The sequence below is a fragment of the Pholis gunnellus genome (genome assembly GCF_910591455.1).
Source record: "Pholis gunnellus genome assembly, chromosome: 9".
In the NCBI taxonomy this organism is placed as follows: Eukaryota; Metazoa; Chordata; class Actinopteri; order Perciformes; family Pholidae; genus Pholis; species Pholis gunnellus.
In genome coordinates this window covers 14,839,111-14,864,999 of record NC_136535.1, presented here as the reverse complement: position 1 = coordinate 14,864,999, position 25,889 = coordinate 14,839,111, and the positions used below count along the sequence as shown (strand labels likewise).

Sequence of the window (25,889 nt, the reverse complement as noted above, 5' to 3'; positions counted from 1 at the left end):
GATTCAAAGATGCCAGTTCCACTCATTGCTCTCCTCCCTGACTGACACAGAGAGTGTGTCTCTCTGACATGTGTCCCACAGGAATAGCCCCGAGTCAAAGCGCTCAATACGTGAAGGGAGTTGAGGTGAAGAAACAAACTCGGATCCATGATTGTCTGTCATGCTCGAGGATGCTGATGTTAGAGGGCGAGAGTCTTCCGGATTTGAATTTAAAGCCTTTCTGCGAGTCTGCGCTGGCTCACTGTATGCGTATCTTTCTTTGCGAGTACATCAATTCTGTGTGCCTTAAATGTCAGGCATGGAGCTGAAAGGGGTTCTGCAAAAGAAATAAGGGAGGGGAGAAAAAAACACGGGGCATAGAGGGACACAGAGGAGTGTTTTTTTTTTGTTTTAGTCTTTAAGAAGGGGGGTGAGAAATGATGGGGGATGGGAAAAGGTAAAGGGAGGATCATAGATATGAAAAAGCACGAGGAAAGAACTTCAGAACAGCTGTGTCCTCGGTCTAAACTGGGACCTCAGGGAGAGGGAGCTGGGCTGAGTGGGCGTCTGGTAGATAGTTAGCGCTGGTATGGAGGTCACAGAGGTTCCATGTAGGCTTTGTGAAGGTGTCATGTAGGCGTCATGACTGAATGATTTATTGCAAACTAGGCATTCTAGTGGGCTTTTTTTCTTCACTGTGAGGGTGTAGATTGGGGGGTTGGCATGAAGTATTTTTCACTCGGGGCTGGACTGATGTGACTGTTCGTAACCATACTAGCTTCTAAACATAGCATCCATTGTGCTGGTACGTGTTTCTGGCATGTTTTGCATCAAAGTAAATATTGGCTTGGGCCTGATTTTAAGATGAATATGGCAGGTTCAGAGCGAGGACACATTTTTCGAGCGAACAGAGTTACAGGAAACAGAAATTATCAGGGATAATTGCCCGAGGAGTAGTTACTGTTTCAGAGTTTCGGAGGCTCACACATGCAGTGGAAGTAGAGGAGAGTTTGGAGTATTTCAGAGGTTGACTTGGCCAGTGTGAAGGAGTATGTGAACTGTCTTATTGGTTGGAGACTCTCTTACCTGGACAGGAAACAGGAGAGGCCTAACAGCTGTGTAAATGGCCCAGATAAGATCACAGGGGAAACGACGGATACACTGCAGTGCTGAGAGACAAATCATGACTACTGTGCTGGAGTGGTATTTATTACGTTGCTGCAGTACTCTTTCAAGTAATATCAGGTTTTGATGAACGGATTAATACTGGCAAAAGGGACTTTTACTCTTTCTAATTCATGTTCTCTCTCTTGGATGGAAAAGCACAATCTAAAGAAAAGCTCAGTCTTGCAGGCTCTGCTTGCTTCTATTACCTTAAACCCCTCCTGTGGTATGCGCTGACTTTATCTGTGTTTCTCATTTAAACACATAACAGCGCTGAATCCAGTCTTGTAAGTATACCCCTGTTACCGCACAACCCCCCCCCCCCCCCCCAAATCGTAACTACCTCATAAAGGATGGGTATTATTGCAAATATTTATTGCAGAGCACATAAGAAGCCGGTGACCTCAGCCGTCTATGCTTCACTGAGGAGTCCCGAGCTTGGACGGGAAGGGAGGGGGGGGGGGAACAACAGGGAGATATGGAGAGATGCCACGTGGGAGAGTGAATTAATGAGGCACCAGCTCTGTGACAGTACAGTAGCTGTCTGTGTTTCTACTGGCTTTGCTGCTGAATGGATGCTACATAATACCAAGTCGTCAGTCATGTTCTTTATGAACGTGGGATTCAGTGAGTGAATGAATGTTGAAACAGCCAGGTAGACGGGTATAAGCTATAGTTTTATTGTCGTTACCGCCATTAAGTCCAAGCTAAAAGGAGTGGTTCACAGAGTAGATCAAGGACCAATAACATACTTGCAACATCACAATGTAGAAGTCTAGCTCGTTTCCCACGCTGTTTTGTATCGGATGTGGGTCACCTCACCTGAAACAAGGACCACCTCCACCAATAACTATACAAATGTATCTATTTTTATAAAATAAAACATAGCATTCTAGGGAAAAGGAGCAAATGGCATGCATTTAATGAGTGTGGCTACTAATCTACTACATTGACCGTGATGCCAGATGTATCAACATCTGGCTGGCTTACCACCTCGGCAAAAAACGGTTCCTGAGACAGATCCTGCTGATGTTAAATGTAAAACCATCTTTGACATGTACAGTGTCCCACTTATCTTTCATGTGAGTCTATAAAGTATGCAATAAACAAACAATTACTGACTTTCTTTTAAAGACGTAGAAGTCGAGTCTGCCCTCGATTAGTTACCATTTAAAGCTGCTCCTCTGTCAGGCACTGTTTGACCTAATATGCTGCCTGATTGTCAGTTATAATAACAATATGCACATGTATACATTTCAAACCAAGGTGTGTGTGTTTGTGTGTATCTGGATTTTGTGTTTATCTCAACTGAATTGTCGGAAAAAGTTAACACTGTAAAGGAAAGAGTTCTTTGGAGGGTAGGTAAGATGGATGGACAGGAGAAAAGGTGAGGTTGGTTGTTGTCGGTAGTAGGTGGGTGAATTAAGGAGTCTAAGGAGGATGAATGGAAATGTTTAACAATGCCCCCCCCCCCCCCCCCCCATCCAGGCAGTTGCTACTCGACAACTTCCACTCTCCCATATTCTCCACACCCGTCTCCCCTCTCTCAATCCCTCCCCCAACATCCCTCCTGCCCCGGGACTTTGGTTCTCAGTTAAAGACACTTTTAATAGCTTCCTTTTCTAAACAAACCAGCTGCCAGAGGACCAGATAGTATCTCTAGCACAGAGCGCCTCCTGGAGGTCCTTTATTAAAGACGTGGCCGTGAGGGCGACCGCTACACTGATGTGGGGAGACTGGCACCCTCTGATCCTCCACACAGCCTGCTGTGTCTGGTTCTCAGCACTAGATGGCATTGGCAGTGTGCTGTGGCTCTGAACTCTGTTCTTCCTGTTCCAAGCTCAATTCAGAGCCAGATATTACACAGTCTTCAGGTTGCAACATGATCTTGTTACAGTAAGGTTGTACCAATAAGTCATGGGTTTGATTCATAATTGCAATTGCATTCTCACATGAAACTATTTCTGCAGTGTTTCTGCAGTCGGGCGGTTCGTTGCATTAATATGCTTCAACAAGTAACAAGACAACTGAGCATCACGTGACAGGCCGTGGGGGCAGAAACAAAAACAGATCTAACGAGTGAGAGCGAAAGACAGAAGTGTAACACAGTGAAAAGCAACAAAAACAAGACGAAATGAAACAGAATCAAGAAAACCCCTGCAGTTCAAACAGAAGTGTTATGCTTGAATGGAAAAAGTCTTAACATCTGCTGAGAGGAACAAGGATGACAGTCAAAAGCACATTCTTTTCAAGCACTATTTTGCCAAAGCTGCAGCACAGCAGGTTAAATGTATACAACCACCTGAAACAACTTCACAAAATACGATATGATGAAGCACTCTGGACCACAAAACCATGTGACAACTAACAGGTACAAGTATAGTACATATGGATTTTTATTAAAATGTTTTCTCTAATCAATTCTTAGCAAGACAATTTCGTCATTTTATATTAAATCAAGCAGCGATCGATTTCAGGTGTATGCTCGGTTTAAATAGTCTGTCTTCCTGTTTGAGCAAGATACGGTGGGCTGTGGTGTTGCATCCGCAGGCTGAGGTTTTACTGAGAACAGCGCATCAGGATGAGTTTGAGACAAAATTAGCGCTGTTATCGCTAGCGACACCGGAGAGTTACACACCAAGAGACACCTTGAGCTGCAAACTCAAGTCTGTCAAGTTTCCACTCTCCAGATTTCTACTCCTGGCTGTGTTTTTCCTTCTTCTGCTCAGTTCTTTATTTTTACAGTCCAGTCAGTGAACTCTCTCCATCTCTGCAGCTCGTCAAATAAAAACACCATGTGTGGGGGGTAGTGCAGCCAGAAAGAGGTTGACCCTGTGTCCCTCTTGTTGCCCTGTGAGTGCCAGGGGCCAAACCGTACTTTGCCGAGAAGCCAGCACCCTTGAGTGACAGCATCCTTCCTGTTGTGGTCACCATGGGAACAGGAGAGTGTTTTCTCAAGTAAACTCAGTGGAGCTCTGCACCACATCAAATACCGCTGCCATGAGTCAGCCTCCAGCACCACAGGGAACCTAACTACAGCAGAGCTAAATGCTTACAAGGCAGTGTGCAGGCGCTTTAATGGACTGTGGTTTCCTTCTTGGCCTAGTTGGCTGAGTTGTTTGAAGTCAGTAAATTGTCTTATGTTTGTCTTTTGTCTAAATAGTAAAACATGCATTATGCACACACATCAAACTCCTGCAAATCTAGTGGACATAACCGCCGCTTTGTCACCGTCGCTGTTGTTCAGCGGAGTAACAGAAGGATTACAGAGGCCGAGGCTGTGCAGCTGTAAAACATTAACTCCACAAATGATGGCAGCGCACTGCAACGTACAGCCCAGTGATGTCATCCTTTTGCAGAGGTTCAGGCTTTACACACAGCTTAACCCCGTTCTCACAAGGAAGCACCGGTGGACACATACGAGGAGGACACATACTCAGGCATACTGTAGGTCCAAACAATGGCAAAGGTGCACACAATGGAATGCTAAAGCTTTGTTGTACTCGTCAATATGATTACCTGATACAAAAGTGTCCTATTATACAATTTGGGAAAACCAAGAAAATATTGAATTGGAACAATTGGTAAGTAACTGCTACGGTCTTTACATTTGTAAAAATAAAAAAAAGACAAAGTAATCAATTATCATGGCACATTTTTCAAATCTTTTTGTTTTACTTGGTGTATATCAGGTCAGCATAACATGCAACATTATAAAGCCTCTCTTTATGTTTTGCACTTAACATTTAACCTGCAAAATATATGATTAGCTTATAAAATATATTGCATTGTTGTAAATTACCGGAGTAGCTTTGCCACAACTGTATCTGTATGTCACTACTCTATCACTGCTGTATCTTCTTCTATTTCCTGAAGTTACAGTAAAAAATAACCCATATTTAATATACCACCTGAGCACTTTCTATATTTCCTCAAACAAAGAGCACCTTTTTACATTGTACTTTCCAGGGAACGTCTAAGAAAAATCACTCACATATCAGATGCTTGGAAATGATTTGGAAAATAAAAAACCCATGAAATGAAGCATGACCAAAGATACAGTTTGGAATTCATTATACGCCCAAGGGAGTTCAGGAATTGGACATCTGAGTTACAGATGATGAATTGAGAAGACATGAGGAGTGACAGAGTGATTTAAGAGCGGTGGCAGAATGAAGACCAGACCAGATTATTCCATCTCATTGTGTGCATTGTGTTACGGGTGTTTGTGGTCTTGTATGGAGATGTGTAACTATCCTTGTCGAGGTTTGTTCTCCCATTTCATCGTGTGATTTATTTATTCTTCTAACCGACTCTAACTAAAGGACAGGTGTCCTGGGAGCTGAGATGCTTTACACCGTACTACTGTCGGTTTCCTCATTCCCCTTCATGGAAGATGCAAGGTCCTCATCACTTATTCAACGCTCACCACCTCATTCGCTGAAAGTTGCCTCAGGTGTTTAAATTCACCTCTCCCTCTCCTTCTTTTAAAAAAAAAAAGAGGTGAAGTAAAACTAACAAAATGCAGAGAAGATTGTAACTATTGTGTCCTCAATTAACCCCCTGCACTGGCTCTGCATGGATTTTTGTATTTAATTGATGGCTCCAGTAAATTACATTACACAACTTCTCTTAACACAATGCACATAATGCATTTAAACCAACAGAGTACACCTTTTGTAATATCAAATACAATGTTTCTTTTACTCTTACATGCAAATTTATTTTTGCATTTGTGCATAAAAAACCACGCGGAAGAAAAAAACGTCTTTATACTTTTTGAATATATAGTAACAAGACGTGCTCCTGAGTTCTCTTCTTCTTGTTTTATTCATAGTAGTGTAGACACATCTTCAGTATATTACTGCCTCCCACTGTGTCATACCAGAGTGCCCGAGCCCAAAATACTGTAAAGATGACAGATAAAAATGCCTCATAATGCATGTGGAAGGACATAAATACCACATCGGCATCATTTAAGTTCTACAAAGTGAGGTGCTCTTTAAATGATCCCGTCTTTTCATCCTCTCTTGTAAATGTTTGCATGTCATAATGGAAACGTTCAATGATTATTTTGAACATTGACGCACATTTGGATGGGAACATACTCACAGCAGCCAGCGTGGTGATATAATCTGTGTTTGAACTCCGTGTGAAGGCAGGCGGAGTGAATGGGAGCGAACACCAAGCGGGCTGTGTAACGCAGGGACTTTGCTGGCGACTACAGGGCATGTCTGTGTGGGCATATTTGCATGATAGAACCATTGTGGAGGCCTGGCATACAAACAAAGCCCATCTCTGTGTTTCCTGTGTGTTTTAGCTGCTGCTATCAGGCATGTTGCACTGAAGAGCCTTTAGTGAGAAGTAATTGTTTTGGAGGCGTTGTTTAGTGGGAGGGGGGGGGGGGGGGGTGGTTAATGTTTCTCCAATTTGAACATTGCATTATGTGTGTCGTGCTGTGTGTTCATGTGCTGTTTATATTTAGCTATGTAAAGCATTATAATAATGACCATTTATGTGGGTGGGATTTTCTGCCACATTGACATGAACACTAATGCCCTTAATCACGACCTAACGTCACAATGGTTCCCTCCTCTCTGTAGGAGGCTGAGAGTGTGCAAAGTCATCGCCGATACATTATGTGTCACTTGATTACAGGTCAACCGACAGCCTTTGAAAACAATGCAAACAGTCAAGCTAAATATATCATAGGTAGATTATGTAAATACATTACCCCAAATGGCCCTTTGTGTGGTCCAAAACATCAACTTTTCAACAGCTAAGAAAAAAAAGCCCCGTTTTCATCACTGTAACACTGCGTTTTTCGGCCAATCCAATGGGTTTTTAGATTGTTCAGTTATCTTAATCCATTCAGTTGTGGGGATTATGTTTCGTCATATTGCACCAATACAAAAAGAAAGACTGTGGACATGCTTTGAGGTGCAGTTTCTCTAATAGTTACGTGAAAACTCACCGTGTTGATATCAATTGAAAAATATTCCAACTTCTCTCTTTTAATAGAGTCAGTTAATTATTGAATTATTTCCTCTTTTGGTGGTGATTTTGACAACCATTGTCCCATTTAGGAAATATTACAGCTTATTTGAGAAGTATGCTTTGGGCAGTTTGATTGACAGTCGTCTCGGCCTGTCATATTCAGTTTGTTGTGCTTGTTGTCTCTGTCTCGCTCCACCTCCTCCCCATTAACTAAACTAAATTAAATTCCAGTGACTGACAAAGATGTCAAAGAACAGTAAACGAAAATACAGTCTTCAAAGCGTTCCTTCAGAAACCTCTGGGTGACAAAACTGGTGCTACATCCATATTTTTCTAAAATCTGTGTTTTGAACAACCTCTGGCTCTGCAAGTACAACTGGCAATGAATACAAAGGGTAATTTCATAATGAGAAGAATTTCAAATTGCTGCAAAACATATGAAAACCCTTTTGTTCTCAAAATGCACATTTCTTTATTTCTTTCTTTAGCCACACACAGTGAAAATGGCACATGAAGAATAAAGCTAGACCAGATGTTACGGTGACATGGGAACAATTAGAGTGGTTAAAGTGACTGTCGCTGCACTTGTGGACACCAGAGCTTTTGTAATGGAATTTTATAAATTAAGTACTTGTTTTAGATGTAACCAAAAGCCCAGTCAGTGTCCTGTTGCCTGTCTATGCGCGGAACCAAAGTCGCAGGAATTTAACATGTTAGCTCTACAGAGCTAAATCTCCACATCCACGCTTCAGCCATAAAGCCGCCCACTCCCCACTTTCTATCCACTTTCTGTTCAATAGCCTCTCTCACCACGCCCCCAACACTCTGCCTGGAGCTGCACACACTCTCTGCCAACCCTCCACTCTGGAACATCAAGCTGGATTTACTGTAGCGAACACATTTAAATATTTTCCTTTTATGTTTTCCCTTTTTTTAAAGCAACAGTTTATTTGACCAAATCAGAGTGTGGGGACAGCACGTCTGCGCTTCGTGTGCCTGTCTTCAGTGCACAAACCACAAATGCACAAACACAGCCAATGGAACTGCGACTTGAAAGGACTGGTGTTATTGGGGAGGAAAAATGGTGGAGGAGAGTGCTGCAGAACGAAAATCTGAAAAATGATGTAGGTTTGTATGTGTGTGTGCGTGCATGCAGCAGCTGGTTCTGGTCAGCTGACAGCTATTGCAGACTGTGATTTGTTGGGTGAGCTGGGCTGGGCTGAACCGTGCACAGCTGCTGTCAGAGTGTGTGTGTGTGTGTGTGTGTGTTAGAGGAAGAGAGAGAGGGGGAAAGAGAGGGAGCCGTGTAAGGCTGCCAGTGTGTAAGCTCAGCAACATTAGGAGCTGGAGACTGGACTAGAGCAGTGCAGGAAAGAAACAGAAAGCTTGCAAATCAGAACCGGGGAAGTAAGACTGGGGGAGGGTCGAGTAGGATGGAGTCTCGGTTATCCTACTGGGCTTGAACAGAACACAGCACCACTGGCTGGACCAGGGGCTGGCTGGACTGAACTGGACTGTGTCATCAGGGCAGACACTTGAGTTCAGGTTTGACTGGGATAGACAAGGAACCTCGGTGCAGGTGAAGTGTATACTGCTGGACAGGATCAGGCTGGACGAGGAGTCGACAGCAGTGGATTATGGGTTGTTCGGCGAGTGTGGTCCTGCTCCTACGCTCAGTGGGCGGGGCCGACTGCGGTCACATGTGTTCACGACAGGACCAGATGTCATTGGATGCTGCCACTCCCACCCTAGAGGGTTACACCACTACCACCTCACCTCTGACCATCATTGTAATGGTAACCAGCACTAATGCACTTGCAGCTCCCAGTAACTCTGCCTTTCTACCTAATGCGTGTGTGGACAGGTAGAGTGGGCTACAGCATGTGGGTGCAGATCATGCTTGGATGTGCATTAGCATATATTTCTGTCCATTTTAATTGCAATGATGGACGGATGGAAGTCCTGAACAAAAAAAAGTAAAAGTAATTTTTACCATGTGCATAAAGTTTCTTTTCTTAATGTTGGCATTGTGTTATCTCCACGTCTCCTACTTCCCCTGTCAACTTTCTCTTCTTAACTGGCTCTCTCTTTTTCTTTTTCTCTTTGCTGAGGTTGATGTATGATCAGTGATTGTTGGCCTGGTTGTTTCCAGTCACAGCTGAGAGGCAGGAGGACGGAAATGGAGGGAGGAGAATAGAGGGGGATGGTGGGGTCAGACATGAGGAGTCTAGTTTCTGTGGGAAAAAATCTGCAAACTCTGCATATGGTCAACAGAAAGGATGATAAAAATAGCTATTCAAAAAGCACTATGAATAAAAAGTTATTTGCCTGAGGATGAAGGACTGGATGAAGGAGTTACTTAAACTTATGTTGTTTCTACCAACTTTTCTTCTTACTACAGTCAGTACATCTGTTTGGTATCTGTATCCACTAGTGTTGGCCAGATTTTTTTATTCCCAGAAAGACCCTGGTTTTTGTAAACCCAGTGGAAAAAATGTTACAGTTTTGGCAAGATGGGATCTTTAAACTCACCCCTTCTGGTTCCCCTTTGTTTCTTTCCCTCCTTAAACCTTCTGGTGCCTGTTTTTCTGGTCTCTGTTGCAAACTAGAGTCATGCTTTGCACTCCAACGTCATGTTAGCCTGCTGATTCTTGTACTGTAGGCCAGTCTTTACTAGAAACTACACTAACTCTGCCCTTTGCTGATCTTTGGTAGCATGAGATATTTTCCTTGTCAGAGTAAAGCGTGGTTTATACACAAGGTCCGCGCTCCAAAAAATACAAGTGGTTGTGACGCTTGGTCGTTTACCTTTTGAATTTTTTAAAAAGGTGCGAGAGCTCGAGACTGTCATAAGTAGTTCACTGAAGAAAGCGCTCAACCTTTGTTTCATTATAATGCTTTTAAAACCTTGACTTCTTTCTTTATAGGGCTTTTATGAAGGCAATAAAGTAGTCCGTGGGTATGAGATTTGAGTTTACAGTTAATCACAATTGATTAACATCTGTGCCATCTGCGGTGGCTCACGCTAAGGTGCCATGCCTGAGTATAAACAAAGCTTAAGAGATTCATCAGTACTAAAACAATTCCACAGGTTCTACACTTTAACAGGCTTAATTGGCTGAATTAGTTGGTCACCTTTTGTCAAGTTTCATAAGGGTTTGTGAAACATGATTGCATTGGACTAATAGATGATCATGTAGGGGATTCAGATTGCTGGATATATCAGGAGAATCAAGTGAAAATGTCCAGCTGTGTGTCACCCGCATAAAGATGAATAACATGTCAAATGGTATCATATGATGTAGCAGCAGCATGCAGTCAGAGAATAGTAAAGGCCCAAGTATTGAACCCTGGGGAACTCTAAAGTCAAAGTCAGCTTTGCTGATATGTCTACCCATTGTTAAAGATGTTCAGTTCATTGATTGATCTGTAGTGTCAAATGCACAGCTGTGATCCTAAAGAACTAAAACTGCCAGCTGCTAGTAGTAAGTCCTCCATAACTCATGTGTGCCATCTCCTAACTATTGTCAGGAAACTTCTTGAAACGTTGAGTTTTGGTCATGAAAATGATGACACAATCATCTACAATAACTTTGGGTAATAGAAGTCTTTGGAAGTTGGTCTTCAGTTCTTCAACACTGTTTGATCAAGGAAAGGTTTCTTTAAAAGCGGGTCAGTATTAACCCTTTCCCGAGCAACAATAGTAACAATAACACATGTTCCACGTTGTCCCCTATATCTGTCAGACGAGCAGTACACCTCCTAAACCTCCACCCCTACAAGCTTGACACTCTATCTAACACCCAGTCACTCACACTGTGGTCAGGGAAAGAATGCAAATCCTCCAGTCTCTCTTTGGACACATCGTCAATCGTCTTTGGTGTCGACCCCTTGAGTGGCATTCGATAATGTGTTACTGGTTGGTTAATTGATCGTTGACAGGATGTGTGATTCTGGGAATTATTTGTCCATTCACTGCAGAAGGACGGCTGCTAAATGTTTTGCGGAATAACCTCACAAGCTGAATTGACGAACTGATGTTGGCCTTACGAAAGAAGAAGGGTCATTTTAATCAGATGAGCGACTTCTCTTTGAAGTATGAATGCCCATTAGTCCCACTGTGTCTCTCCTCAGACCTTGCATTGCTCTAATGATGTAAAGCAGATGACTTCTGGCTGGTGTCTTCTACTCGTTTCTGTCCCAGTTGTCCCCCCCTCTCCCCTCCCCTTTCTGTCTCTCTCTCTCTCTTACTCCCTATCAATCTTTCATACTCTTTCTCTTCCTCCAAGCTCCCCCTCTCTACGCTTTTGTCTCACTTTCCTCACATCTTTCCTTTAACAGGATGATTAGCCCTTAATCTGTGCTTGAGAATGACACAGACCAGCTTGTGCGCATTATGTGCCAAGAGTTGAACGCTGTGAATTCTCCCCATTTTTGTCGTAATCGTTTCCCAACTTTGATTTATTCTGCTCTTCTTTTTTCCGTCTGACCAATTCAGAGCTCCTCTCCCTCCTCTCCCCCTGTCTCGTTCTCTTGTTCACAGTTACGCTGTGAGCCACCAGTCCAGTGCTCTATTTGTGTCCTCCACACAACTGTAGGGTACCAACATCAACACCCATTCTATCTCACCCCTGCTAAGAGGGAGGGAGAACAACAGAGGAGTAAAGAGTGATGTTAAAAGGGATGTTAAATAGGGTGAGAACAAGGGATCAGGGAAGAGACAGAGAGAGAATCAAAGGAAGAAAAAATAAAGGAGTGCGTTGCTGAGGATGTTTGATGAAAAGAGGGAGCGAGAGAGGAGGGGATGAGAGGAAGGGATGGAGGCAGCTGCAGAACAGAGGACGGATGGAGGGAGGAAAAGGGTGAAAGAAGCGGAGGGAGGTTGAGCTTCAGACGTTAAATGGCTTTGAAGGAGTGCAGTGCTAAGAGCATAATTATGATTCACTGTCTCAGATGCAAAACATCAAAGAGTTCAAACTTATTAAATTAGAAAAACCTACAGTAGATTAAGATGAATGCTTTACTTAGAAATGTCTTGTCCTGGTAGACTTGCAGGTTGTCGTTCCACTCTCTCATGAACATCAGAGTTGCAGTCATGGGACATACTGTAGTTTTATCTCTGATACTTCACAGGGTCTCACAAATAGCAAGCTGCTCGCTCAAAGCGAAACAGATGACTAACCGTTGCATTTCACACATCATTTCCTTTACATTTGACCTCAAAATTGTCTATCACTTCGCATCACTTGAACATAACCATTTACGTTACATAAACACGTCTAATATATCGCACACGTTTTAAAGGCTCAGTGCATGCAAATAACAAAAAAAAACAAGAACCTATATTCTGATTTAGCTCTTGTGGTGTGGCCATGCAGATAGGTCTGAGTTGGTTTGTTGAGGTTTTGAGATGTGCAATTGAGATCGCTGCCTCTCCCCCAACACATTTGAGATGAATGGGATTTCTTTTTGTGGTGCATTCACACAGCATTGCAAAACACAATATATACGTCATTCCAGAAACTGTGTTGAGTGCCGAATGGCGGCGCCTTATGTAACGCGTTAACAGCCAGTACATATTTGTTGTATCATCAGGAGTTGTTTCCTCTTGTACAGATCTCTGTTCTGCTATGAGGTTTAATCTGGGGAAGTGAAAGTCTTTGTATGTACAGCTATAGGTATAAATGTTATAGTTTATGTTGCGTTTTTTGCATTTATTTAGATGTGAACATGCATCACTGAATACTTTTTTATATGTTTCTTTTGTACACCCACCGGCTTGCCGACAGTTTCATGTGCAGGATTAGGACAGGTTAGCTTTAGAACAGGAAGTTGATGGTTTGCATGCTGGTTCATAATGTTTGTGTGCATGTGGGGGTCGACGTTGCGCTGTTGATACATCTGGACAGAGGCAGATAAGATGCTGAGAGTTTTACTTTGAGTGTGTGTGAGTACATGACAGTGTTTCGCTGAGGGGTTGTCTGTTTGTACGGTTAGTAATATGAAGTGTTAAAAAAAGTATTGTCTGTAAGCTGTTACTCTTAAATTGCTTCGTACAGATAATAGTGTATTGCCTTGTCTAGCTGAGTTGTCAGAAAACGAAAGACATTGAGAGTATGATGAATAGAAACGTCTGGTTGGTTAGATTCTCATTTGCAGGGGAGTTTGTGGTTGCAGGCGTGTGCTGAAGTGTGTGTTGGACACCAAACATCAACTTCCTCTACATCCACGTGCACTGACACAAACTCACAATCCCTCTCAGCGTTAGTTCTGCTTTTCATAGAGCACATGTCTGCGATGTGCATTTTGTTTAGTTCACTTTTAATTTAGCTTTGACCTTTTTTTTAAATTCTCCAGATAGTGGACGTTCTGGAGCTTTTTGGTGTAACATTGTACACACTTATACTTTATTCTCCTCGCAATGAGCTTCAGGAGTAAAATCACCTTCAGGAGGAAAATAAAGTCTAAACGAGTGCGATCGGATTTCAGCCGGCTGAGTATTGTATGTATTTGTCTCTTTCTGTCTCTGCCAAGTCACATTCGCGCTGCATTACAACTCGTACGAGTATTTATTGACTATCACATGGCTACAGTTTACTATCAGTGACTTACACATGCTCATATGCTGTCAGTCATAGTGCTGATTGTGATTTATACAGCTTTAATCATTGAAGACCACAGTCAGTGGCCATTATTCTGTAATGTAATGTGTTTCGAGATATTTGTGTGCTTTACTTCCTCCCCTTTTGAAGATTTGTTTGTTACACTACAGTGAGGCAGATTGATGAGGATACTCAAACTAAATGATGTGTGTATAAATGATGAAAACCTAGCAGAGCTAATGGTGCATTACTAGATCTGTCGGACGTCAGCTCGTGCCAAAGCCAAAGACTTTCCCCTGAAACATTAACACTGACGTCACACGGGTCAGAGAGTCACAAAACCTAACGCTTTATCTGCTCTGCTGCCTGCTTTCCTCTGTCATTTATCAGTTTGAATCTCATGTAATTTACTTGCCAACGATTGCTGCGCAGGAAAGCATTTTCTTTAGTTTACCCGTTAGCTATTAGGGCTAACAACTAATGATTATTGGCATTGTGTTTTTTTAATTCATTGGTTAATTATTTGTCAATAAGATGTCAGAAAGTACCCCCCAAAAAAATGCCCATCACGATTTCTCAGTGCACAAGTTGAAACCCTCAGACACCTTGCTTTGTCCGACCAACAGTGCAACACTTAAAGATATTTAATTTACAGTGATTTTTGGCCTAACTCATTTAATTGATTAATTAATTGTAATGACTGTTGACGATCATTTTTGGCTAATCAGTTAATCGTGTACTTATGATCGACAAAGCCAGTGTGTGATACTGCTTTACAAGTTTGACACGGAACTAAAAACTAGAAGATAACTCACTCAATGAACTGTGAAGTAAAAATCGAGCTGAAAGTGTAATTCAGCATGCTACTTTTTAACACTGCATGGGGGGAATATTAACATCATAAAGTATGGGTGGCAAGGGCCAGACTTAGACGGATGACTTTCCTAAAACATAGATCACTTTGGATTGAGTTACGTTCTTGCCTCTTTCCTGGTAGTGCACCAAGAGGCCTGTTCTGAGTGTTAAAGTAGCGGCGGTGGGTAAAAGCCCCGGTCTGCACTGAGTGCGTGTGAACCAAACCAGAGCTCATTACTTCCTCTGCCTTCCTCACCACAGCCTGCTCCAGCTCTCACTTTGCTGCTGTTGCTGCTCTGTTGCTATTCTCTGAATGACATAAATAATGTACCATTGCCTTCTTTCTGTAAAACACATGTTTAAAATGTTGTTTTTTTATATATTTTTTTTGTATTGACCTGTCACATAATCCTTTAAAAGAGAAACTTAGTGTGTAATAGATTGTTTTGTCTGAAGTTGTAGTTTGGTGGTTTATATACTGAGCGTGTACAATGGGTTTGTGAGAACAGGCACTCACATATAGAAGCGACTGTTGAACTCTTATATGTGGTGTTTTCATGTTTGAGGTCATTCGATGTCAATATGTTCGTCTGGTTGCTTATTTAAGTTTTTATTTACTGAAAAATCCACACAACATGTATCATGATTCATGTATCTGATACTTCTCTTTTTAATCTCAGTTAATTTAAAACAAGCTCTACTGAATATGTATTTGTAGGTGTGGTGCATCACAGCCTCACTTCAGCTGTAGAGCTACTTCCTCTACAATTATTTTGGTCCTATTGATGTCATGGCAAAACACAGGAAATGACTGTCGCTGCCATGGATACTGCTTTTAATATAATGTGTATGCTGCAAGAATGTGGTACATGAACACAAATGTACTTATACTCTTGTCTTTTTTCTGCTTTTACAATACCTGGTCATACAAATTACAGCGTGGAGGCCTAAACATTTTCCTTGGGGAATGTAAACATGTTTTATTTCACAAATTTAACTAAAAATGACAAACTGCTCGCTGTATAAGTGTTAAATAAAGAGATTTTCCTAAATAGAATATAGTCTAAAGTGAGAAAATATTACTCATCAAGAGATTCATTTGACCAAGCATTCAATGCTGGATGTTTCGTATTGCATTGTGTCATATGTTATTGGATCTTATTGTTTTGTATTATATTCAATCAATCAAAACTTTATTAGATGACAAGATGTTAAATAGAATAAACAACATCCAAAAGCACATTAAATAATCATGGTTTAAAAGTAATATAAATCAATGTCTCCATTGAGGTTTGATACCCAACAACAAGTGAATACTGATCAAATGTCTCTGTGTTTCCATTTGCAGCAGGAGAAGCCGAAGCTGATTGATCCTCTTGACTATGAGACTGTCATCTCTGAACTGGGGGACGAGTTGAAGGAAGACCCTCTCAGAGACCTGCTCCTATTCCCCGACCATGATTTCACGGTAAGTGTGTGTGTGTGTGTGTGTGTGTGTGTGTGTGTGTACAGTCCAGTCCTGGTTGACCGGCCTAGATTTTGGCATCTATGAAATGCAACACATTGCATCATTGGCAGAAAGCAGTGTACTCGCAATAGGTATTACTTTTTTCTGTTCTATTGTGAGAACTTGTTACGGCACTTTATAATTCAGACCCTTGGCGGACAGTGAATATCTTACACTACATAGTAAACGGGAACATGGTACAAGTCATCACTTCTTAATTTGATTCAATGTTGTTTGAAATGCAACATGTGGCATCAGCATCACACACTTATTCACACTAATCATGCATGTTGAACATTGCGGTCTTTTAATTACAGTAAACAATTTATTCTCCCCTGCTGCCTTTAGCTCTTCGTTCATTAGTACTTTTCATTGCGGCGCTAATGCGTTTCTGCAAACGCAGATCCACTGCACATTAAGATGACCTAATTGGCTGCTTGTGGTAAAGGGAAACATCGGCTTGTGGAGTTGCAGAGTTGTAGCTTTAATGCTCGACTCGGCTGGTTCCCAGCTCGGTCTGGCTACAACACAATCTCCTCTGATTTTCTTTGTCTCTGTGTCAGTTCATGTGGAGGCAGCCTACAGTCAATTTCCATAATTGTAACTGAACGTGGCTTGGCTGAGCTTTGCTAATGAACAAAAGGCATTTTCTTGATCTGCTTCTTTGCCAGTTGGTTCGTGAGCTCAGTGCTCCGGCTGATTGGGTTGGAGAAATCAAAGTCTGTCTCTGTGCACACACACGGAGATATTTACTGCTGACTTGTTTTCATTCCTATTCTGCAAAATCACTTGGAAGAAGTATGAACGTGCACCTCAAAGAGTGAACGTGTTCTTCTGTTTCATGGATCATAACATATGCTTTTTTTATTACCTGCGAACCTGACCAGAGTGATTGAGAGTAGGTGGATGGATATTTTCTCATCAAACCACCCAGATCGTCAAACATCTCGTCCTGTGATCAATTGATATGATATGTAGAGGTGTTTTTTTATTTCAGCCGAGGTGACTCATGATACATCTTTTGTCATGTTAACCGTTCCTTTCCTTTTTTATCCCTCCAGGTATCCACTGTGCCTCAGGAGAGACGGACTCTCAAGTCGACTGTTCCTGAGGGGGCAGAACTACAAGCTGAATGTCTGCTGGTCAGACAGGTAATGTGTGTGTGTGTGTGTGTGTGTGTGTGTGTGTGTGTGTGTGTGTGTGTGTGTGTGTGTGTGTGTGCGCGTGCGCGTGTTTGCCCACTTGTATCCTCGTGTGGACAGGACATGACTGAAGCCGCTGTGGTTTGGGAGAAAAAAGGTTGCAGTTGGTGGTGGTTAAGTTTTTCAGTTAAGGCTGTTCTGATACCGGTGGAGCAATTTCACCAGGCCTCTAAACTAACACAGATGTGTGTGCATGTTTTGATGTGTATTTGCCCGTGTGTGTGTGTGGGTGTGCGGGGGGGGTGCTCGGGCTATCAGAAATAATTTCTCCACTGAGCCCTTGAGATTATGAATGGTCGATCTAAAATGAGCCCCGAGTAGACGGAAATTCCCCAGACAGTACTGTCACAGCTCACTGGAGAATAGTGTGTGTGTCTGACTTTCTTTGTGTTTGTACGTGTGTGTGTGTGTGTGTGTGTGTGTGTGTGTGTGTGTGTGTGTGTGTGTGTGTGTGTGTGCTGTCCTGCCTGAGGTTGATATTGTAGCTGATAATATGTTTGGTCTGCTTTTAATTTGTGACATTGTAAACAACAGATCGAGATCTTTCTAAACAAAAGGATGAAAGAAAACGTTCTCGACACAGCGTTCAAAAAGCAGACACATGAGGGGATGTGAAACTGCCTTTGTGACGTGTGAGAGAGAGAGAGAGAGAGAGAGAGAGAGAGAGAGAGAGAGAGAGAGAGAGAGAGAGAGAGAGACACAGACAGAGAGAGAGAGAGAGAGATGACTTACAGTGAGAGCAACCTATGAGAGTACTGTTTTGACGCGTGAGACAGACAAGAAATCTATAAAGACGGAACGATATCTTTATTTGTAGATTCCTTGGGGACAGAGTCTTAATTCAGTTCCTCTTAATAATTTAGATACTGTAATGATGAATCCCAGCATGCACATCAGTAACTAGGCCCTCAGGGGAGCTGGTGTCTTCACTGTAGTGTAGCTTTCTTCATTGTCTGCAGACGTTCCAGCTGCCCCTGGGCTCCCAGAGAGCCCATCATTTCTAGAAAGTTAATATTTAATCATATTCAACTTAATCTCCTTCCTCTCCTTCAGGCCTGTAAGTATTTCAACTCGGACCTAAATGTGGTCCAGTTCAAGTATGACGACTATGCTGGAGACTACCGCCTGCTGCCCAGGTAATACACTCGGCGTTTACACAGTAACCCTCTTAACTGTGTCTGCTTTATGGGATTTAAAGCAATATGTAACCATTTTCTTCGGGAGAGTGAGATGAGAAGATTGATATCATTCGCATTTATGTACGCTCCGTATAAAGGTGCATCCAGGAGATGGTTAGCTTAGCTTAGCATAAAGACTGGAAGCAGGGGGAAACAGCTAGCCTGGGTTATATGTGCGAGACAACTTCCTGACCTGGCACAGTGACTTTCTGGAGTCCAGTGGAGATACCAGGAAGTAGCTACACCTGGTCAAAGAAATAGTACGGCACAAAATAATCCATAAACTCCAACTTTTACAATGTGATTTTTGTGGAGATTAAACAAACAATATAACAAGTTAGTGAGGCTAGCTGTTTCACCTTCTTTCCAACAACGTCTCCTTTGTAGCTTCATGTTTAGCCTTAAAATGTGTAAGTGGCATCAATCTTCTCATATAACTCTGGGCAGGAAGGCAAAGAAGTTTGGGCCAAAATGTCTGAACCATTTCTTTAACTTTAACTTTCTTATTTTGTCACAACACATATTTGATCTGAAATGTGTCTACACAAAAGACAATCTGTTTCGGCTTGTGTTTGGGGTTGTTTTTCCCATAGTAAAGTATTGAAAAGGTAACTTTCTCGTGTTAATAAACTGCCGTGAAGCATATTTTCTCATGTTCAGTCGCTTTTGTATATACTTTATTTTTCAATCCATGATGTTTACAAAAAAGTGGATTCAGAATTGTTTGACTTACTGACTTGATTTATGAACAACCAGACCCAGAAGTAGCCCCAAACATCAAGGATAACCCCAATTTGTTACACTGAGGTCGGAGGACATTAACAAGAACAAGGTGGTGGCAGGTGTTGAGTGAGAAAGAAGTCAGAGTGGAAGACTGAGGATTTTCCACCCTAACACATGTTAACTCTTAGTGCTCCCTCGATCCGTTTTCTAAATGTCAGTCCTCCAGTCAGACACCCAAACAGTCCGTCATCCATTCATTTAAATCAGGCTGTTACTCAGTCAACTGGAGTTTTGTCGGCCCCAGCGAGACTGACCCAGAGCGGCCCGGCAGTTACTGCCACAGGAATGTCCCTCTTGTGTCCCCTGGGTTGGCACTGTACTCTTTCAGTCAGTTCACATGACCTCTGAACTGACATCCAGGCTGAACTATAAAGTAAGATTCAGCCTAAACACAAGTTTGAGCACAATCATACCAACTTTAGTTGTCTCTTTGCAGCTGTGGAATTAGCATACAAGCACAAACATTGTTTGTTTATAAGGCTGACAAGCTATCCAACCATACACTTTAGACTTAAGGGTTATACGTTCATGTTGAAGTGAAATACACCAGGAAACAATGGAGATCTACAGCTACTGTATGTGGTGTTGTCACCACTGTGATTGATTGGAGCGTTTCTCATCTGTGGAGGCCAATATTAGCATTCCTCTGTCAGTGGGCAGGCCAGAATCACCAGAAATCTTCCAAACATAGTCGCCTTAAGAGATCTCTTTCAGACAGATTTTACGAGAGTGACTTTTAGAAGAGGGTGGTTCCAGCGTTACCCTCCACAGGCTGCTGCCTAGCTGTCTCCAGCTCACAGCACACACACAAAAGGCATTTTATCCCATGGCTCGCACACAAAGACAGGTCAGCCTGTGAAATCAGTGGAGCGGGATCAAGTGAGGACTACCTATTGTCGACCGCTGACAGACAACGACGCAGCAGAGTCAGCTACCCACACTCATTTGCACCACTCAAATAGAGTGGACAAATTTGATTCCTGAATCGTTTTCTCTTTCCATCAATATATTTCATTATCGGAGTTTCACGTTTTTCTTTCCCCCATTCCTTTATAGGAAACTGTACAAAGCAGAGAAGCTGCCGTCCCATTCTTTTGAGATTGACCATGAGGACATTGACAAGGATGAGGTCAGTAATGACCATCTTCTGACAAATGCTTTTAGAATGAATGCATTACCATCTGGAGACATCCTGTTTAAATTAGTTTACCCCAGCGTTGAAGCTGTTAAAATATACTTAGCAAGAGTGGTTAGCTCATTACAGTTCAGTGGTACATTGTTTACGAACATAATTTGACTGACAAATGGCCAATCCGAAGATAGAATGAGTCTTGAAAAGTCTCCCTCTCTGTATTGATCATCTGCTCCTCTGTGTCAGAGGGATGAACGGAAAGTGACTGTATCTATAACTGTGACTGTGTTTGCGTTTTACAGGATACGACCTCCCTGTCCTCTTCCAAAGGAGGAGGGGGTGGTGGTGGTGGTGGGATCGGTGTGTTTCGGTCAGGCTGGCTCTACAAAGGGAACTTCAACAGCACCGTCAACAATAGCATCACTGTTCGGGTGAGGAAATGTCTGATGCTCTCCCTTTCCATGCCTTTTTATTGCCTTTTGACCTCAGATCACCCCCCCCCCCCCCCCTCTCCCCCCTTTTCAGCTGAAATGCTCTAATGGGTGGTGAACTTAGTTTGAACTTTAAATGTGACTCTTGTTGATGACATATATATGTAAGGGTATATCACTATCTGCTTCTTTCTCAAAGATTTGAAGAAGAACAACCCCTTTGTGTTTTGGGGAAAACTTTTAAATAATTAATGTAGTTGCCGATGACTTTGTCCTTAATGCAGTATTTTAATCTTTTTTTCATCTGTGCAGTCATTCAAGAGGAGATATTTTCAGCTCACCCAGTTGACAGATAACTCCTACATCATGAACTTCTACAAAGACGAGAAGATCTCAAAGGAACCAAAAGGGTGCATCTTCCTTGACTCGTGCACTGGTGTAGTACAGGTGGGTTTGAGAGCATTCATATTAGTACGACAACAAATCCATATCTCTATCAAAGGCTACAGTTGGACTGTTGGATGGCAGATATCCCAAACCATCATTTTATTTTTATGATGATGTCCTTGTGACATGTTGTTAGAGGTTTCATTATCCATTAGAGATCCAGAAACTAAGCTAATCAAGGCTAAGTTTATAAGTCAGCATAGATCTTCAGAAACTGCATGTGGAATAAAGAGTCCAATTTTCCAAAAACAGAACCAAGCTTTGGTTTTGTTGTGTAACCACATTATCCTATCCATCCTTCCATTCACCCCCCTACAGAATAACCGTCTAAGGAAACATGCCTTTGAGCTGAAGATGAACGAGGTTACGTACTTCGTGCTGGCCGCGGAGAGCGAGCAGGACATGGAGGAGTGGATTAGCACGTTGACTCGCATCTTACAGATCAGTCCCCACGATGGTCCGGCTCCTGACCGCAAGAGTCTGGACCTCACCGACCATCGGCAGGGTGAGACCGGTTCTCTTTTTGTATTTAGGAATACACAAAGTCTATCTATGATGTAGAGAGAGAGAGAGAGAGAGAGAGAGAGAGAACTGAAAAATAGTTGGAAAGACTAAAGTAGATGGAAGCACAAATGGTAATTTTGTGGCGAAAGGGGTATTTAAGGAGAGGAAATTTTCGCATAATTCCATCACATGTATAAATCATGGTGCCCTAAAGAGAGAGTAAGATTGTATACTCTCTGTCAGCAACAATGTAACCTTCTGCTCTCTCTCTGACTTACTCAAACTAAATAATAATCTCCATCTTGCCATGAACGTAATTGGGAATTTCAGCTAGGTTAGGGCTCAATCCACAACATCACCATCAGGAAATGAAGCCTGACACCAACCAGTGACTCCACCTTTGTAAAATACATCATACCTTGTTATTAAAAAATGATCTGTGAGAGCTTGGGCATGGGACCACGGCCTGTAACATAACACACCCCGACAGAGCTTTGAGACTTGGCCCAGTGAAAAGGGGTGGGATGATGTAATAGCCTCAGCCGTCATGGCTCTGTGGTCTGTTAGCATGCCTCTAAATCAGGCTGCGAGCGTGTGGTGACCTACCATTAATGAGCCATTTTGTTCGGCATGGCCATTGGGAAGAATTGCTCCGGGCACACGAAGGTTATATTTCTGCAGAAGCCTGCCTGCCTTATTGCCCGTAAATACCACAAATGGAGTCATATTTTATTCTGAGCTGGATATATGTCCGCTGAATCTGGTTAGTGTGTATTTAGTGTGCTGCCTATTTATAAAATATGATATGGCATCTGACCTTTTGGGAAAATGCGCTGCTTAGATAAACTTTCCCATCGAGGCAGTCATCACTCATGAACAGAAGTCACTCTCAGGAGTCCTAAATGTGTTTGTTCTCCCTCCAGATGTGTTTGACCTGTCGTTGAATGACTGCTGTTTGCAGGAGAATGAAGATACTACGACAGAGAACGGCATCAATCCAGAGCTAGCAAAGGTTGGCTATGAGCTGTCAACTCTTCTCTTTCAAACGATAATGTACCTCCGCTGCTTCTACTTGCAGTTACCGCTATTACTGATTACTGTACATGCATGCAAAGCACAACAGTCGGTCTATTTAAAGGTACCCTTTGGAGGTTTTGACCATTAGCGATGTTTTGTCATGAGGATTCACATCTATGCACACAAGCAATACACATTCCTGATATTTTCCATTGATCAGCAGTTGGTGATCGTAGAAACTTAGCAATGTGTCAGGGAAGAATAATAAATATGGATGAAAACAATGCTGATACAGATATTCAAAAAGTTGGCTTTGTGAATATTTTTTATGGGGAAGGAATTTGTCATGTTTTCATGCACACAGTGCATTTTGATGAGAAACACAGAACGTAAAACATAACTCTTTGTCTTTCTTTGTTAACAAGAAAACCACTTTAAGTCCAAGAAAACCCTTGCTGTTTTTACTGATGTTATAATTCATAATAAGCAAGTTATTATTTGCATCAAGTTGCTCTTCAACTGCCTCTCTCTGTCTTTATCGCCATCTCTTCCGTAAAAGTATATCTCTGAGACGGATGAAGGAATTCGCTCTGCCAGGAGAGAAGAGAGGTTGAATCTGTTCTCGCTGGACCCTGACACTCCAGTATGTACCGAGTGTCTTCATTGTTTTTGTATTTTTCTATTTGATGCAGTGTTTTCACTCAACACAACTTTTTTTGACATCATGCGTTGTTGTATTTTCTGACTTGAATCTGTTTCTAACCAGATCTCATGAGATTGTTGGTTTTAATTCTTCTCAATGAAACTGTATTTAACCAACCACAGGTTCTGAGGAGCCCGCGGACCGAACATTCATCAGTAGATAACGCAGCAGTGCGTCCGTTTGAGGAGAAGCTGGGCAGAAGGTTTATGATAACCTGCAAATCACTCAACCTCATGTTACAGGGCTGCATCAACGAGAGTGAAACTGGACCAGTCACTAATGTGAGGATTACAAACATGTTCTTTTTACACTTTCAATGCTTCAATACTGACTTTTGCATTCATATGTCCCAATAAAATATATGGTAAAGCATGTCAAAGGGGCTATTTTGCTGGGTGAAGATGTGAATGAGCTGAATCTGCTCCACTAGATTGAACCCTTCTTCGTGTCGCTGGCTCTGCTGGATGTACGAGAAGGGAGAAAGGTGTCCGCAGACTTCCACATAGACCTCAACCACGAGGCTGTGCGTCAGATGCTTGGAAGCTGCTGTAACGGGACAGGTGCTCCTGCGACGGGGGTCGGAGGTCAGGAAAATGGCCTGTGCTCTCCTGCCGAGAAGAAGCCGGGAGACTGTTGCCTCAGCTTGGAGCTGGAGCACTGGCTATCCTTTCCCAAACAGGTACAAGGATGTTACTGCTACAGTATGTTTTAAGATGTCAAAGAAAAATGCATCTAACTTGCGGATGAGTCTAATATGCCTTTCCAATGCTCTCCATGTAGGCCATCTTCTCAGTCACCAACCCCCACACAGACATAGTGATGGTGGCAAGAGTGGAAAAGGTGCTGATGGGAAACATTGCTTGTGGGGCAGAACCTTATATCAAGAATACAGACTCATGCAAGGTCAGACAGTCATTTGTTCATGGTCATTCTCACTTTACATCAATATTTGACATCATTGACACCAATTACATGGACGCCAACAATACGGAGCTGAACCTTTTTATATCGTCTTATCTCTTGAAGCAAGCTGGCAAAAATGGCTCATGAAACACGCTGTGAGGGCATAAATGGCTTAATGCACTCCAAGAGTTTAATCCATGACATTTAGAAAATGATTTTCCTGTAAGGCCAGAGTTTATCTTCATCGCTGAATGCCAGTCCGGTCGGACAGTTTAGAAATTAGGTTTTTCCGACATCCTATCCAAGACATTTCCTGGCTTCCCCGCTGGCTGTGCTCCATGTGGTCCTTGTTTAAATGGCTAAGTGACTCACCAGACATTCAACCTGCTGCCTGTATTAGACAACCTCTGATTTAGTCTGTCACTCTGTCTCGGTCAACTAGAATTTAGGGCCGGTCCCATCCCATTGTATTTAAAAATATCCGCTGTGGTGTCTTGCTAACATTTCCCTCTGCCCTTCTTTCTCCGCTTATGTCTCGTACAGACTGTTCAGAAGATATTAAAATCCAACAAACAGTTCTGTAGTAAACTGGGGAAGTACCGTATGCCATTTGCCTGGTCCGTCAGGTCAGTGCTCCTGGTTGGAGGCTCAGCTATCTAAACATTTTAAAATGTATTTACCATGTTCTCTCCACAGGATCTAGTCGTTAACCAAAATCGGCATGTCTCTGTCTATCTATTATAGGTCAGTGTTTAAGGACAACCACGGGGCACTGGACAGAGAGTCTCGATTCTCGCCTCTCTTCAAACAGGAGAGCAACAAGATTTCCACAGATGACTTGATTAAGCTGGTATCTGAGTACAGGAGGTAAGGCAGTGTGCCTCTATGTCACTTCGGCTCCTCCAAGGCAAGATAATCAGTTCTTATGACATTTAACTCGAACCTTTGTTTGTGCAGGGCTGAGAAGACCAGCAAACTGCAGACTATTCCTGGGGCGCTGGAAATCGCAGTGGACCACGTTCCATTGGAGCATCCTAGTATGTCCGCTTTTTAGGCAATGCCTCCCCTCTGTCTGTGTTCATTTATGTTCCCATTCTGCTGCCTTTCTGTCCCCTCCTCCCCTTCTGCTTCTCTACTCTGCCAGGTGTTTGAAACTCTGTCTTTTCTGTGCTTTCAGACTGTGTGACATCCTCCTGTGTACCGGTGAAGCCCTTTGAGGAGCTGAGCAAACACCAGCCTACTGTGGAGGTGGAGGAGTTTGTCCAGGACACCACCAAGTTCACGCAGCCGCACCGCGTCTACAGGAACCACATCTACGTCTATCCTAAACACCTCAAATATGACAGCCAGAAGAGCTTCGCCAAGGTATAGCATGGTAGCTTTTAAGCATCATTTGAGAGTAAATCACTAACAGCGTGCCTCTTGTTTTTTGACATACTTCAGATGCTTTTATTTTTCACAGTTTTTTGTTTGTTGGCAATAATT

At 42.5% G+C, this 25,889-nt stretch overlaps 1 protein-coding gene across 1 annotated transcript in view; it reads left to right on the top strand.

Moving 5' to 3' along the window:
- Positions 1–8,777: 8,777 nt before the first annotated feature.
- Positions 8,778–25,889, top strand: part of dock10 (dedicator of cytokinesis 10) — a gene marked incomplete at its 5' end in the record, with an annotated part of 38,318 nt that continues 21,206 nt past the window's right edge. The window contains 17 exons of the mRNA XM_079166197.1: positions 8,778–8,936; positions 15,946–16,065; positions 17,166–17,255; positions 18,360–18,442; positions 20,324–20,396; positions 20,702–20,830; positions 21,143–21,277; positions 21,596–21,782; positions 22,705–22,793; positions 23,358–23,441; positions 23,624–23,782; positions 23,932–24,180; positions 24,282–24,404; positions 24,948–25,030; positions 25,149–25,271; positions 25,362–25,441; positions 25,582–25,769. Coding sequence (XP_079022323.1) covers positions 8,778–8,936; positions 15,946–16,065; positions 17,166–17,255; positions 18,360–18,442; positions 20,324–20,396; positions 20,702–20,830; positions 21,143–21,277; positions 21,596–21,782; positions 22,705–22,793; positions 23,358–23,441; positions 23,624–23,782; positions 23,932–24,180; positions 24,282–24,404; positions 24,948–25,030; positions 25,149–25,271; positions 25,362–25,441; positions 25,582–25,769 — 2,154 coding nt within the window. The remainder of the gene's footprint in view (positions 8,937–15,945; positions 16,066–17,165; positions 17,256–18,359; positions 18,443–20,323; positions 20,397–20,701; positions 20,831–21,142; positions 21,278–21,595; positions 21,783–22,704; positions 22,794–23,357; positions 23,442–23,623; positions 23,783–23,931; positions 24,181–24,281; positions 24,405–24,947; positions 25,031–25,148; positions 25,272–25,361; positions 25,442–25,581; positions 25,770–25,889) is intronic.